Genomic DNA, 17,154 nt, shown 5'->3' on the forward strand with positions numbered 1-17,154 from the left:
GCACGAAGATCACTGGAGGTGCCCATTCTTCATCCACTGTTGGGAAAGCAACCTCAGGCTACCTTCGGCCGATAATTGCCTAGAATGCAACGGCCCGTATCGTGGTAATCGGCCGTTTAACAGGTCTCGCTCCAGAGACAGAAGACTAGAACCGATCAGCAGGAACTGGCGCGACCAAGATGACCAGCGCCCTCCCGTGCGTGATCGGCTGGGGGGCAGAAGTGACCGATATGACCGGTTACAAGAATGACGCCGTGACAGACCGGGGGGCAAGTTTGATCGACACGACCAGCCAGAAAACAGGGCCAAAGTTCACAGTCGGCTTGAAGAGATGGCCGACGCTCGGGTGACAGATGAGAACCCTTTAGGACGCGAACCAAAGTGGGAACGCGCCAAGTCAGGAGCCAAACCAATAAACCCCAAGTGGTGTCCCGATGGATTGACCAAATCTCAAAAACGAAGGATCCAACGTCTCCGCCAATGGGAACAGCAGGAAGAGGAACAACAGAGCACGACGGACAAGAAGGAAGGTAGGCCTCAGGTATGGCGCCCCAAAAGAAATGATAAAGGGGGCGACGAATCGGCGGGTGATGAATCGGCAGCCGATATCGGCATGGTTTTCATACTGCCGATGGAATTCATGACTCCTGCCGATCGACAGGATATGTCGGCGATAGAAGAGCAGATGGCACAGTTGGCTTTGGAGCCAATGATAGCCACGTTCGAGAAGCCCGAGGATGACAAACGACAACACCTGAAAGCATTGTTCCTCAAAGGGCATGTCAACGGTCGCCCCCTCACCAGATTAATGGTAGATGGAGGAGCTGCAGTCAATATCATGCCATATGTCGTGCTCCGGAAGCTTGGGAAGAGCGATGATGACTTGACCAAGACAGACATGATGCTCAAAGACTTTGAAGGCAACGTGTCAAACGCTCGCGGCGCTCTCTGCGTCGACCTCACCATCGGCAGTAAGACCCTTCCCACTACCTTCTTTATTATTAATGGCAAGGGATCCTACAACATGCTACTCGGCCGGGACTGGATACACGCAAATTGCTGCATCCCATCAACAATGCATCAATGTCTTGTACAATGGGTCGGCGACAACATCGAGGTAGTCAACGCCGATTCCGCATACAGCATCGCGGCAGCCGACACGCAGCAGTGGAGCTGCGAAACCGTCAGGTGCATATCCGGCAGAGTATGGGAGACCGATTTCCTGAAGGTGACCGATTTTGGCTTACAGCCAATCCGAGCAGTCGGCTCCGAAGACTCAGAATAAATGGATCAGTTCGTCCGAGAAGATGGGAAGCTAGGGCACGGGTTCACGTCGGCCGATTCACTAGAGATGATAGACTTAGGCGATGGTACCAAACCAAGGCCGACTTATATTAGTGCAAATTTAGACCCAGAATACAAATGTAAGTTGACAAACTTGTTAAGAGAATTTAAGGATTGTTTTGCTTGGGAGTATCATGAGATGCCCGGTTTAGATCGATCTATCGTTGAACATCGGCTACCCATAAAACCAGGGTATCGGTCGTACCAATAGCCCGCTCGGCGCTGCAATCCTAAAATTCTACCAGACATAAAAGCCGAAATAACTCGGCTAATCGAAGCAAAATTTATTCGACAATGCCGTTATGCCGAATGCATCTCCAACATTGTACCAGTGTACAAAAAGAACAGAAAGTTACGCGTGTGCGTTGACTTCAGGAATCTTAATCAGGCCACACCGATGGACGGATACCCCTTGCCGACGGCCGATGTGCTAATAGACGCTGCCGCGGGACACAAGATTATTAGCTTCATGGACGGAAACGCTGGGTACAATCAAATACTTATGGCCGAAGAGGACATACCCAAAACGGCCTTCAGATGCCCAGGCCACCTTGGTTTATTCGAGTAGGTGGTGATGACTTTTGGCTTGAAGAACGCCGGCGCCACGTACCAGAGAGCCATGAATTACATATTTCACAAACTCATCGGCATTCTGGTAGAAATCTACATCGACGACGTCGTGGTTAAGTCCAAAGGACATGAAGAGCATCTGGCCGATTTGCGAAGAGTGCTAGAGTGCACCAAGAAACATGGGCTGAAGATGAACCCCAATAAATGTGCCTTCGGCGTGTTCGCCGGACAATTCTTAGGATTCATGGTGCACGAGCGGGGAATAGAAATAAATCGGAAGACCATAGCGGCTATCAACAAAGTCGTAGCCCCGCAGAATAAAACTGAATTGCAGTCTTTAATCGGCAAGGTGAATTTCATCAGAAGATTCATATCTAATCTGTCTGGGTGGATTCAGGCGTTCACACCACTGTTGAAGTTGAAGCCTGACCAGGAGTTCATATGGGGGGAGGAGAACGCAAAGCATTGGAAGATATCAAGCAGTACTTGGTCTCACCACCGGTATTGGTTCCTCCTCAAACTGGTAAGACATTTAAATTATACTTATCAGCCGATGAAAAGGCTATTGGGTCGGCTCTAGTCCAGGAATTCGAAGGCAAGGAACGAGTGATTTATTATGTCAGTAGAAGACTTCTGGACGCTGAAACAAGATATCCTCCGGTGGAGCGGTTGTGCCTATGTCTTTACTTCTCATGCACCAAACTCAGGCACTATTTACTGTCGGCAGAATGCGTGGTCGTATGCAAAGACGACGTAGTAAAATACATGTTATCACTGCCGATCTTGAAAGGTCGAATCGGCAAATGGATCTTAGCTTTGTCAGAGTTTGACCTGCGGTATGAATCGGCAAAAGCCGTCAAGGGTCAGGTCATGGCCGATTTCGTCGCCCAACACTGCGGACCAGAGATTACCCTCGTAGAGCCGGCGCCTTGGACTTTATACTTTGATGGGTCGTCATGTGGGGTCGGATCAGGAATCGGCATCGTTCTCATATCGCCTTGGGGGCAAGCTATGATTTTTCTCTGCCGATAGAAGCCACCGCCACTAACAATCAAGCGGAATACCGAGCTGTATAGAAGGCTGTATTGAAGGGCTTACAACTACTAAGAGAAGTCAAGGCCGATTCTGTCGAAGTCTTCGGGGATTCCATGCTTATTGTGGATCAATTAACCGGGAGGTCCGAATGCAAGGATGATGTATTAAGAATTTATTACGAGGATTGCTTACAGCTCTTAAAAAAATTTAAATCGGCAGTAATCGAGCACATCTTAAGGGACCACAACGAGGATGCCAACAAGCTCGCCCAGCACGCATCTGGATATCGGCCAATTCTAGGCGCTATGACTCTGGAACTCGCGGTCGATAACTGGCGGAAAGAAATTGCCGACTACTTGAAAGATCCGTCTAAGAAGGTGGAACGACGAGTGCGTTTTCATGCTACTAAGTACGTACTGCTCGAAGACGACCTGTTCTACCGAACGATTGACGGCGTCCTACTCAAATGCCTGGGAACAGAGGAGGCCAAGACTCTAATGGGAGAAATCCATGAAGGGGTATGTGGAGCACACCAATTGGCCCATAAGATAAAATGGATGATCAGGAATAATGGGTATTACTGGCCAACGATCCTCGAAGATTGTTTCAAATATTATAAGGGGTGCCAGGCTTGTCAGAAATTTGGGAATGTCCAATGTGCACCCGCATCGGCCATGAATCCCATTATCAAACCATGGCCGTTCAGAGGATGGGGAATAGACCTTATGGGCCAAATTTACCCACCATCAAGCAAAGGGCACAAATTTATTCTGGTGGCTACCGATTACTTTACCAAATGGGTGGAAGCAATCCCATTAAGAGCCGTAACATCGGTTATCATGGCCGACTTCGTAAGGGATCATATCGTCTACCGATTCGGCATTCCCCAGACTATTACAACCGATCAGGGAATAATGTTCACATCGGGGGAATTCGAAGAATTTATAGCCGATATGGGGATCAAATTGTTAAACTCCTTTCCGTACTACGCCCAGGCCAACGGCCAGGCCGAATCTTCCAACAAAGGGATAATCAAGTTAATCAAAAGAAAAATAGAGGAGCAGCCGAAGAAATGGCACCTATGTTTAACCGAAGCCCTATGGGCGTACAGGATGGCTTGTCATGGGGCCACCAAGTTATCCCCTTATCAGTTGGTGTACGGTCACGATGCAGTACTACCGTGGGAGTCAAGGGCGGGATCGAGACGCATTTCGCTCCAGGACCAGTTAACGGCCGACGACTACTCGTCACTCATGAAAAGGGAACTCGATGACTTGGCCGGCCAGCGGTTAAGAGCCTTGATAAGCATTGAAGAAAATAAAAAGAAAGTAGCCAGATGGTACGATAAGAAGGTCAAAGTCAAACAATTCTCCCCTGGGGACTTGGTTTGGAAGTTAGTATTGCCGATTGGGTCGAAAGATCCTAAATTCGGAAAGTGGTCCCCTACATGGGAAGGGCCGTATAAAATCGGCAGATGTGCTCCAGGAAATTCTTATATTCTGGAAACAATCGAGGGAGAAAAGTTCACTAGGGCTTTGAACGGAAGGTACTTGAAAAGATACTACCCTAGTATATGGGTCGGAGCATAAAAGATTGACCGTAATACAACGGCGCGCAGCCGATACAAAACGGTTCATCTATGAAAAACATGAAATCGTCCAAATCGGCCGATGTATTCATTCGGTACGGACGGTGGATTACACGGCCGACAAGGTACAAGTCGCCCTTAGAACAAAAAATAATAAATTAACCATTCTTCTTCTTGCGCTCTTTCTCAGCCCGACCTAATTCTATCATGAGACGGATGTACTCTTCGTCCATCTCTATTAGGGCCTCGCCATTCTTTTTCTTACGCTCTCTCTCAGCCTGACCTAACTCTATCATACGACGAATGTACTCTTCTTCTGTCTCTTTCATCGAAGCCTCCGCTTCGACTTGACGGGGGAGAGGGTGGCTCCGATCCATGGCCGGGCGCAAAGTTCCTGCCGCAGCATCTTCAAGGATGACCCGTGAAGGAAGCAGATGACTTCTGTTGGCTTGAGGTCGCCGGCGGGTGTTGTCATTCAAAAAGTCCAAGACCCGACGGGCGTCCGCAGAGACGTGTTCTTGAAGTTCGTCACGATGAGCCCTGATTAAATCCTTATCCTCTGACGACAATGGGTCATCAGAGTGTATGAGCTCGATGGCACGTTCGAGCTCGGGGCTAAGACGCCGTGGCTGAAAGAGAGAAAGATTAAAAAGGGTCATCCTCTTCCAAAGAATTAAAAAGAGAGAGGGGAATCAAGGCTAGGGTTTCACCTGGTTGACAGAGGAAGAGGAAGTCGACGAAGACATGACAGAAGGTCACGCCGACGAGAACGGGTTGAGAAAATAAAGCCGAAGCCAAGCTGGTACTCTCGGAAGGGGGAGTCTAGGCCGGCATTTATAAGAGAAAGAGGCGTGGATATTTGGTAAGGGTGCGTCCTATCGGAAGTAAGAAAGGCAATAAATAAAGGATGCGTCGCGAAGGACGGTCAAAGCAGTTATTAAAGGTTCGTACAAAATAGTCAGTGCCTTTACAGATTACCCAAAAGGGCATCGATGGCCGCAATCGCCCGGTGCCGGATCTGATCGGCAGAGTCCAAGATCCATTGATCTTCATCCGCCGATCCGGGGACTTCTGACGCACTACGGTGGAGCTTCAGGGCTTCATGGGCCAAATGTTGCCTCTCCTGTTTTAAATCGGCAAGGACAGAAGGGAGTTCTTGGAGCCTTTTCTCTTCGGCATTCATTGCCTTGGTCACCTGCTCCATCTCCTTGGCGAGCTCTGCCCTTCGGCGTTTAAGGCGGTCTATCTCACCGACGATCCCTGGATGGGAGTCCTCCAGAAAGTGAATACGCTGGTGCACCTCTTGAGCTTGACGTTTGAACGCGTCTTCTTCTTCACGAGTCTTGGCCAACTTGGCATGATCGGCCATGTGACGAAGGGCTCTGTAGACCGGGATCCTCATGGACTCAATAAATGCAGCCGGTGCCAAGGCTTCCTCCGCTTCTTCTAGCACTCGTCCGCTGACATCACCAAAAAGCTGCCGAATCGGCGAAGCATCTTCTACTAATCGGCCGATGTCTCCTTGAAGAAGGAGTCGGATGCTGGTAAGCTTGGCTCGGACGTCATCAGGAATGGAGCTCAAGGCGACCTGGCGAGAAGCAACTTCTTCGTCATCAGAGAGGGCGACCGCGAAAGAGAAGAGGCTATTGTCAGGGGTGTCCTGTTCCTGGAAATAATAAAGAAGAAAATAAATCGGCTGATGGTGATAGCAAATCGGCTAAATAAAGCTGAAAGATGTCTTACCTCTTTGAATCGAATCTCTTCAAGTTGCATTCGGGAAGCCGTCGTCCCCTGCTCAGGGGCTGGTACCATAGGTTCATTAGAAGAGGAAGACTCCACGATGATCGACGTTGTGCTTGGGCCAGCTTTCCGAGAAGAGATCAGTGGTTGAGAAGCGCTCGGCATGCCGATGACCTGTGTTAGAAGGTTGAGTAAGCATATTATTCAAACACTAAGGGAATCGGTGAAATTGTGTTGTACCTCAACGGATGGAAGCGGGGGTGCGTTGATGGCCGATTGGGTTGCAGCCGATTGTTGTATGTCCATGGGGGTACTCTGTGCAGTCTAAGATAAGAAGGATTAATATCAAAACGGCAATCGGAAGGATTAAACATAAGTTTACCTGCACGGCCTCTAACAGCAGCGACGCGGCGGCTGCCCCAACTTGTGCGACGACTTGAGTGTCGATATCTCTGGTAGCCTGAGGGGGTGGCGCGGCCAAAGTCTCTGCCGATACGAGCATGGGAGGATCCGCCGATTCTATACGGGCTCGGACTCGGCGGCTGGTCTTCTTGCTAACTCTCTTCTGAGCTTGTTTCGATCGGCCAGCAATCATGTCCACGGACGGAGCGTCATAGCCGATGAGAGGGTAGGCGGTGTATGGATGATGACCCTCTATTAACCGACCACTCCGGCTGTGTGTTGGGGGGACATGATTCTCAGACTGAAGAAATGAAGCAAAGCTTTAGTATTCAACTACGTTGAAAAAGAGTAAAAATCGGCTAAGGAAAATACCTCGGCGTTCGGGTCGATGTTGGCTGGATCCAGGAGATTGCAGTATGCCGATGCTGAGTTGCAGAAGAGGAATTGTTTCCATTCGGCCCACCAAAGTTTGAATGGCTGGACAGCGAAGAGGGCTACTATCCAGTTGTTCAGGTCAATAGTGGTGGAGTCCGGGATCCGGTCTCGTACCCGACTGTAGTCCAGACCTGTTGTGAGCCCATCTCTGAACTTGACTCGGCTAGCAAAATATACTTGAATCGGCAGCTGACCCATGCCGAGTTGGCGTGCTGCAGCAGAGGGATTGTAGAACTCGTACGTGGGGGCATCTTTCCCCGAAAAGAAGTTGGCTGGCAGGATTCCTGGCTTGATTAGCTCATCAGTGAGTTCTTCGTCGAATCGGCCAGTGGTTGAGTCGAAGCAGGTTGGGAGTTCAAAGATTGGGTCATCCCGCTGATAAGGAAACCAGACGGTTGCATCTTCATTAAAGCCGTTGTAGAAGCATCGGAAGTACTCGGCCACTTTTGTAGCAGAGTACAAGCAACCTGGGAAGGCCGACGCCACTTCACCGAAAGATGTGCATCGGCGACGAGCAGTAGGATCTTCTGCCGAATCAATGTTAGGGAACATCATGTGACCCACATTCTGCTGAGTGATCTTGCTCATATAAAGGTTCAACCATAAATTGATAAACCACCAGGGGCCACCTGGATTTCCAATCGGCTCCCCCTTGGATAGTTTGATGCCGATTTGGTGGAGCATGTGGTACGCCGCCCCTAGCAAGTGTTTCCCAAGGGGAACAGGGGTTCCTGCCGATAGCGCTTCGGCTAAAGCCTGGGTGTTGGTTGATGGGCCGGCTGCTCTTCCGCAAAAGAAATGTTTTTCTAACCACATCATTAAAAAGGCCGTGTGCTCCCTATTCTCAACAGACCCGGCTCTTTTGTTGCATCTGATGAATCCTTTCCACCCGCCGATTCCTCTTGTGTCCAGCCGATGTGACGTTGCGGCTAAGAGGCGGAAAGGTGTGTCCGGGGAGGAAATGTCAAGGCCGGTCAACAGAACCACATCGGCCAATGTGGGAGTCATAGGTTCATGCCCAAACAAGAAAGCATTGAGGGCATCAGACCAAAAGTAAGAGGCCGCTATCACCAACGGTTCATTTCGTTCCATCTGGGACAAAGACAGGTTGATACACTGGCCGATTTTGAGCTCGTCCCATAGGGCCCTCTTCGGTTCGGCTATCCGTTGGTACCACTCCCTCCAACCTGGGGTTTCATTCGGCCAGGACCTAAAGGTGCCCAACCAGTGATCCAGGTCCATGGTGGATTGTTTGAAGGGGATTATGTGGGTTTCTAAATTGATGAGCTCTATTGGATCTGGGTTCCCCATGGGTCCGAGACAGATAAGGCTAGGATTTCCCGTAAGGTGGATGGTGATGCGATCTCTAACCACCTAAAAAGGAAAAGGGGGGGTGCAAAAGTAAGAAATAGATCTAAAGTAAATGCATTGCCGATAGAGGAAGGATTCGGTAATAACCTCTGGGATGAAGTTCCTAGTAGTCGGCGTGACCGCCGGTACAGCTGCGGAGGATGAGGCCGCAATGGGGATCGCCATTGGGATCTCCGATGAAGCTCCTTCTTTTGACGATGGAGCAACCGCTGTCGTCACTTCCGCCGAAGGCGCCATTTCTGGAGCATTGCGCGAGGGCGAATTGCCTGAAGGTGCCGCCATTGGAGGGGAAAAGAAGAAGCAACAGGAAGGTGGCGCTGAGGAGCTTCGGAGCTAAGGGAAAGTGCTGAGGGAAGAAGAAGGCACACGCGCTGAGGAAGAAAGACGTCAGCTTGAAGGAGAAGTGCGGGGTGAACTGCTATTTAAAGGGCGCCTAAGGAGGGGTAAAAATGGAATTTTCACCACGCCAGCGTTTCGAGTTTTTTGGGAGTAGTGGTTGTCGTGGGCGCCCGTTTCGAAAAGATTGCAATCATCAGGTTAAAGACCGCGAAACGGAAGGATATTTTTATTACAGCTGTTTCGGAGGGGAAGTTGAAAAGAATTTCGAAGTAAAAGACTATGTTTTACTCCGAAACTGGGGGGCATGTGTTGACGCCAGATTTCGTCACTAGTGAAATCGGCGTCAGGAGGAGAGGAAATGGGAAAGTACAGTTGGAGATCGGTTGGTTGGCACTACAGTCCAAGATCGGCTAGATGCTACAGTACGGGATCGGCCGATGATTTCTGCCTTGCTTAACCCTTGGGGTTCGGATCGGACACGTCTGATTCCCGAATCGGTTACCCTTTGCCGATAAGGAATCAGCCGATTAGGGGGCTGGAATAATTGGGCCGGTATGGGCTTGGGAAGGATCGGAAGGATGAAGAGGAAATCAGCCCATGAAGTGTATAATAACCAACCTAGTAAGAATCGTGCTTGTAAATATTTGTTTTCTATTTGAATTAGGGATAGAGTTCTAATCAGTTAAGGAGTCATCTGTACGGGGCTATAAATAGCTACCTTTGTAAATCTGTAATCATAAACAAATCAATACAACCAACTACTATTTCCTCGTACTTACTTTCAAGCAGGCGACTTCGCCAAATACTTTCTCCTTTTTCACGAGTTCGTACGGGTTGGCAGGGCTGCATCAACTTGATCTCCGGCCGATCTTGTAAGTTCCGTTTACCGAGTAAATTCTAAGCTTTAACTCCGGGCGCATCGCTGTTGTTTCGTTTAGATTTATTCACTAGTTATCGATATTTACTAGAATCATAGGTTTTACCTGTCTTTCTAGTTTTATCACCAGTTATCCAGCTAGGGATCGGCGGTTTCGGCTTTCTTTACATTCTGCTATTAAATTTGCTTATTTCACACATAGCCGATTAGATCTATTCCTAGTGTTGTTACTATAGCATTGTGTCGATTACTCCAGTATTTTCTTGTCTACACGGCTACAGTGATCGGCTGCTTCATAGCCGATTTCTTTATTACGGCAAATCGGCCGATTCGCTGATAAGCTCTCTCGAGATCGGAAATCTAGCCGATCGTGATTTCTAGACCTGACACGTATTCTTCCTTGCCAATCAACAGGTCAGATTGGCTGGCACGCCGCGCGAACCGCACCAGGGCAATCACCCGAACAGAAGTTAAGCAGATTCTCCCGGGTCGTGTGTCAGACGTTGGAGATTCGGTTGACCGATTTCTAGCGCCAACAGATGCGATCCTGAAGGTAGACCGTACTGGCGACCAGTACCAAACAATGAGTACATACAATGGTACTGTACTTCGACGAGAACTAAAGTGAAACCATCTTGGAGTAATGTGCCCATTGAGGATGCACCGTCTGACTCAGACGCCGACATAGCTGACGCGTACGACACGGTGACACGCTATGGGACACAGCCTGAGCGTGCACCTCTCCATGACTACATGGTAAGATTTCGGTTTGTAATCATAGTATCGTAACATTGATCACTCATGAAATGAAAACTATGCGTACAGGGACAGCAGCTTGCAAGGCTCTCAAACGAGGCGGGCATGATTATGGAGCACGCCGTCGGAGAAGGTGATGGTCTGCTTCATCAGTTTGCAGAGGTAGAAGCCCAAACTAATTTCCACTTATACTCATACTACCTTTGTAACCCTATCAATATCATAGTCATGAATATATGCTGCTTACATGTGGCAGAGGGTTCGGAAAAGCTGCAGGCGAATGGCCATGAGGATGAACTGCATGTCGTCCTCAGATGTGCACCACGGGGGCAATGGCCAGGGTACTTCTTCGGGATCACGTCGGACTCCATTGGCGACTCCCCCCAAGGCTGCAACACCGTCCACTGCTGCAGGTCCTAGCAGGAGATCACGAGGCAAGGAACCCGCATCCCCTCAGGCAAGCGAGGACTCTGAAGGTGAGCAGTCTGAGGATGACGACCCTACATATGGTGAGGAACTGGAGATTTCCAGCATGATCGATGCTCCACCTGTGACTCAAACGCAGGGAGAGTCCAGCCAGGTACATTCACAAGTTTCCCTACATTCAATTCTAGATTTTAATGTTCACTCCCGAAGTGTCATACAAATTTTATGCTTTGTGCCCAATTATTCCATAGGAACCTACACCTCGTACCCGGATGCCACGCCGGCAGCGTCGTTCTCGGGACCACACCGATGTTGGCAGCGCCAATGTGCTGCCCACGCATCCAAGGAGGGACCGTCGCCCAAGAGATCCTTTTAGCCCTCCGGATGAGCGGCGGTCACGACACTGAACGTTGCATGTCTCAAGTGTGATGCACTAGGTGTGCAATTTATATTATATGTGTATGCAAGACTTTTGGAACCGTCACGTGTGTAAAAGACTAAGTTGGTTGTTAGGTTTATTTCTATCACGTGTGTAAAAGACTAAGTTGGATGTTAGGTTTATTTCTATCTGTACAATGTTATATGTTTGCTCCGTGACATACTTGTGTTTCGTGTATTTTTTTCGTAAATGTTCGCACTGGTAGGCTATCGCGTATTCGTGGTTCAAACTAGTTTAAAAAAATCAGAACAAAAAAAGCTATTTAAGTTTCATCAGCGGAAGTCTAGCACCCCTCCCCCCGGCGAAACCTACTCAAAATTTGTTTAGTTTGGCGCGGCAGCGCACTCCTGCCGCGCCAGGCGGAGTGGCGCGGCAAGGCCCCCCCTCCCGGCGAAACCTACTGAAAATTTATTTCGGTTGGCGCGGCAGCGCACTCCTGCCGCGCCAGGCGGAGTGGCGCGACAAGGCCCGCCCCCCCTCCCCGGGCGAAACCTACTGAAAATTTGTTTCGCTTGGCACGGCAGCGTACTCCTGCCGCGCCAGGCGGAGTGGCGCGGCAAGGCCCCCCCCAAAACATATTGAAAATTTGTTTCGCTTGGTGCGGCAGCGCATGCGGCAACGACCACACCCGGGCAAATCCTACTGAAATTTTGTTTCGATTTGCGCAGTAGAGCACTGCTGCTGCTCCACTCCTTCTGGTGCAGCAAGCCCCTCCCCTACCACAAAGAGTGTCCATTTAGAGTCTAAAATTTGTCCCACAAAGAGTGAATTTTTTTACCTTCAAGTAAACCTCATCTAATTAAAGTAACATTCACACCAATAAAAACGTATATGGAGGAGTGTGTAGAGCCAATTAAATGAAATGCTCAATTGATGTTGTTTCTCTGATTACAATGCATGTGCATTTATTTAGGATTCAGAAAACTAAACAGACAGTTATTAGGTATTATTGTGTCCGAAATTTTCTAAAAGGACATTCTTTACGGACGGAGGGAGTATCATTGAAAAGATGATACAACAGTCTTGGTAATAATGCGATTAGACTGGTAATAATGCGATAAAATCGTACATTGAAGGTGGCCTAATACCGGTTTCAATAGAAGTTTTATAGAAAAAGATACGGTGGGAGTAGGAATATTGATTACTTCAAGATCATTCAGAGGAGAGATGAGTGGGATAGCAGGTTCAATTATCGAATTTTCGATCTCAGTTATCAAATTTTCAATTTTAATAACAGTCCAAAGACTGAAAAATAAATTGAGGGAAGCCTGGCGGCCGTGTTGCATTGGGACTCCACGCACTGACGCACAACGCATGCACGCCAGTCTCGCGCAGTTGTGTTGTGCCTAGAGAACTGGGCCACTGCCCTCTGCTCTTCCTTCCTGCAACTTGACCGCAAATCTACTCGATGGTGCTTCCTTCGTACGAGAACGCGAAGCGTCCTGCCGCCCGCCACCCCATCACCCGCTCTACCAGCGCTATGCCTTCCTCCTCCTCCACCGCCCACTCCTCCTCGTCCTCCATCCAAATCATCGACCCCATCCCCGTGCGCGCCCCGGATGCCACCGCCGTCGACACCAGCGACAGCGGTGACGACGGCGGGAGCGCGCCCTCGTGGCCCGCCGCTGAGCGCATCGCTTCGTCCTTCCGGAGCCAGAAGGCGCTCGACGCCCTCTGCAAGAAGCACAGTGTCGACACGAGGGAGTTCGCCCCGCTCCTCTCAGGTAAGCACTTCTGATGGTGATATCGGTTCTCACGTGACTTGCGAGTATGCTAAAAATTTTGATCGAAGCTACTACTATTTCTTTCACACTCTAGCGCTCACTACTAGCTCGGAGAGGAAACTTTGATGCGTTTCGACATAGTTCTCTCAGAAATGAAAATAGTTTTTGACAACTAATCGTAGTTCTCAGAATAAACATAAACATAGTTTTCTCATAAATGAACATAGTTTTCACAACTAAAGAGAAACATGATCCAGCTACATCAACACGTTCATCTAGTCCGAGTCACCTTCATATAGTAACTCGTCATCATCATCATCTCTGGCAACAACAACTCCCTTCCCTTTCTTATCGACATTAACCTTACCAACAGGTAAATCGGCAACAAGAGCCTTCATCGTCTCCATCTGTGCCTCTTCCGCTTTTTGTTGTAACTCTTCCATTTCAATCCTTCTCTTTCTTGCCCTAACCTGCTGCAAATATTCTTCCCATGAACCCTTAGGGTATTTCGCATTCGGATCAACCACATAACCTAAGCGATCTCTTTCCTCCCTCAACCTTTGTTTCTCCAACTCCCTCTCCTCCTGCAACTTCCTCCTATTTTCTCTCTTCTCATTTTCAGTTAGAGGTTGTGGATACTTGGATCTATTTTGCCTCCAATACTTAATAATAGTTTCCCTTGCATAAAGTCCTTCAGGTTCCACTCCAGTCTCATGCACCATATCTTGATATATTTTCCTCCAAAGCAAGTCGTTGTTAGGAATAGGCACATCATACTCCTTCCTAATCTTTTCTTTAATTTCTTGTTGTTTCCTTGACTTCCATGGTTCCGATGTATTACCCAATTTTAATAACAAATCATAACGACCAGAAAAATCTTCCCAATCACATGTCCTTCCCTCCTGCAACAACAATTTCATATTCTTACAAATTTGAAACAAGTTCCAACCTTAATAACACACAAGAGATGAGTAGTTACTAACCCAGTAATCGCCATGTGCATTTCCACAGAACGAACCATATCCAAGTTCAGAAGGCACCACACCTTGTGTTGCCAATATACCACACTTGCATCTATCACTAGGAGAGGACACACATGGCCACGGTTCCTTTCCACTCTCGAACTCCCGCACTTGCTCCTCCGTTGGCCACATTGCCATTGGGCCGTATATATACTCATTGAAATCACACAATGGCCACCCATCCTGCAAAAAAACGGTGACGTGAACTACTCATACATAAACTGCTCCAACTTCCAAGTAATAACATCAAGTAAAAGTATGAACAATATACTGCAAAATTATAACTGCTAGCTAAACGACATACTAATATTCTCATAATATACTTACATGAGTCTTTAGCGAGCATCGAAAGAATGGAGTAAACTTAGGTGGATCCCCTAAGTTAGAATGCATAAGCTTAGCAGGAACCCCACACTTGCACATGGGAGGATCCCTTACACGCCTACAAGCAGCCTCCTGCTTCTCCTCCTCGGTCATCCTAGGTGGGTTTGGTGGAGGAGGAACCCAACGCCTAAACTGATGGTATGGTTTAAGCTCTATGCTATGATATGGGAATAGGCGGATCCTAGGATCATATTTGTTGGGTCCATCAATCCACTGAAAGAAATCACAAGGTGCGGCAGGCATTGGATCAAAAGTCCACTTGCATACATAGAAGGCTCTTCCGGCTATCTTTGGATGCCTTGATTATTTCACCTCTGCTTGCACGCCACATCTACAAAGAGGTATCGGAAGGGCAGGAGGTACGGGACCAGCACCATTGGACTCGCTCACATAACGCACATACCACCTACGCCGCTTGTATTCACAACCAAACGACGTTATCTCACCTGGACATCAAGTGCCACAAATTTAATACACAAATAAACTTTACACACGTAATTCATACGAGCTATATACATCATTTCGATAAAATGTAAACACTCCATCTACAAAATACAAACACTGAAACATATCAACTATAGCAACTATATTAAGGAACAAAAATATGAGACTAATTAATTGAACATATAAAAAAATACATGTCATGTAAACCACACGATTGGATGAATATATACCTAAATCGAAGCATTCAACAAGTTCTACACGTCAATATCGCGAGCAGAGACTCAATTGCGTATGAACTACGTATCATCTAACACAAAACACCATTGCATTTCATTCAAAATTGAAATCATCAACATAACCCTAAGTCACCTAAACATCCTCCGATCTACCAAATGCAACGGTAAAACACGAGAAAAAGTATGGGATACCTTCCATACAAAGCAGGGATCGATTTCCACTACTTTCCCCCACCGAAATCGCCGGATTTTGGGTAGATTTGGGGGTGGGGCGGCGCAACAAGCTAAGGGCGCTGGTGTGTCTGGAGGAGGAAGAAAGGAGGGAGGGATGAGGAAGGGAGCCGGCGCGCGGCTGTAGACTAGGCTCTGCCGCGCCAGGCGGTGTGGCGCGGCACCGCTGCCGCGCTAGGCGGGCTGGCGCGACGAGCTCCCGCCACGTCAGCGCACACCTGGCGCCGCACTCGCCGCGCCAGCGTGGCAGGGGCCCGCCGCGCCAGTGCACGCGACGCGGCAGAGGCTTCCTGCCGCGTTAGGCGATCTGGCGCGGCCAAAAGGGTTATTTGCGCAGATAAAGTCCCCCTCAAATCCCCCTCAGGTTATTTTTAAAAATAAATAAAAAAAGGTTAAAAATAAAAAAACACCCGCGCAACTTTTAGAAATTGTTGAACCTAAATAGGTTGAAATGTTGATTTAGACTACTATTTGAGCCTAGTGGGCTTTAAACTTATAAAGCCAAACTAGCTTCCGCAAGTTACGAGCCCCCGGCGGGGACCGCCCCATCTGGAGAGCACCTCTTGCGAACCATCCGACCTCGCCGCCCGTCTCCTCTCTCTCGCATTCCCCCTCGGTGCCGAACCCTCCTTGCCGGCAACCCGCGTCGCCTCGAGCCCTAAGCTCCAAGCCGAGGAGCCGCCGCGAGGCCGGGTCTCTTGCCGCTTCTCGCGCCGGCGCGGGAGATTATAGGAGGATGGAGTCGGAGGTGGTGAGGACGGAGATGGTGCTGGCGCCGACGCTGTCGTTCAAGAAGGTGCAGACGGCGGACAAGTACCCCAAGGGCCAGTCCCGGGGGCGCCAGTGGAAGCACCTCCGTCACCTCCTCCAGGCCGCAGATGCCTCCTCCATGCCCCCCGACCGCCCCAACTGTAAGCACCCTCCGGTTCACCCTTCTTCTCAGATTGGATACTCCATCTGAGTTCTGCTGGATGGTTATTGCTCAACTATTGTGCGTTGTGGCCGTACTAAGTCTTTGGTGCTCTCCTTTGTCTTTGGAAACCACCCGTTTGTTGTTTCCCCTCCGTTCTCCATGTTTATGTGGGTGATTTCAACTTGCGTAAAAATTGTGAGGTTTAGATCGTGCTCTGTTGCGCTTCATGGCTGGTGGATGCATGTGATTGACTGATTGTTGTTATTCGGGCTGGGAAGTGTGTTGGACTGTTGGTACTGATAAATAGAGGTGTGAATTCGTTGCTGCTATTGGGTTTAGGTTGTTCAGAGTTAGCATTTTTTATCTACATCAACAATTGATTGGCATAGAGTGCACATTCTTGAAGAATATTGGCACCATCTATTTTGGTAAAGAAAAAGAGCTTCTGAACTATATCCATTTTTGGACAGCAGAAGCATCATCTCATATTGAAATTGTCTTTACTGAGTAGCTGCTTGACTGTTCACACAGAAAGCCTTAGGTTAATGTCATCATTATACAATTCTTTCGTACACGGATGAATGCCAATAAAATTATATGGTGGAGATCTTTGATATAAAACTTCTAGGTTCTTGCAAACCATTGCAGAGGGAACCTTGATCTTTGTAATAAATTGGCACCTAATGGCCAATGATGCTGAGAACAAATAAATTTTCACCTCATCATTTGTTTTATAAGAAAGCTCATAACATGAAAAATCAACAGCACACTGTCCTTGTTTGTTCACAAACAAATCGCTTTTCATTGTATGTTCAAACTAACTAGTTTGTAGGTGTCTCCCTTCCCCCTGCTCCTTGTATTGTAGAGTTTACATATGG

At 48.4% G+C, this 17,154-nt stretch overlaps 1 protein-coding gene across 1 annotated transcript in view; it reads left to right on the forward strand.

Moving 5' to 3' along the window:
• The first annotated feature begins 15,882 nt into the window (after window positions 1-15,882).
• The window catches only part of LOC101765882 (INO80 complex subunit C), a 5,837-nt gene continuing 4,565 nt past the window's right edge, over window positions 15,883-17,154 (forward strand). Inside the window, exon 1 of the mRNA XM_004975045.2 lies at window positions 15,883-16,274. Coding sequence (XP_004975102.1) covers window positions 16,100-16,274 — 175 coding nt within the window. The 5' untranslated portion in view covers window positions 15,883-16,099. The remainder of the gene's footprint in view (window positions 16,275-17,154) is intronic.

Source organism: Setaria italica, chromosome VII (genome assembly GCF_000263155.2).
Source record: "Setaria italica strain Yugu1 chromosome VII, Setaria_italica_v2.0, whole genome shotgun sequence".
Lineage (NCBI taxonomy): Eukaryota > Viridiplantae > Streptophyta > Magnoliopsida > Poales > Poaceae > Setaria > Setaria italica.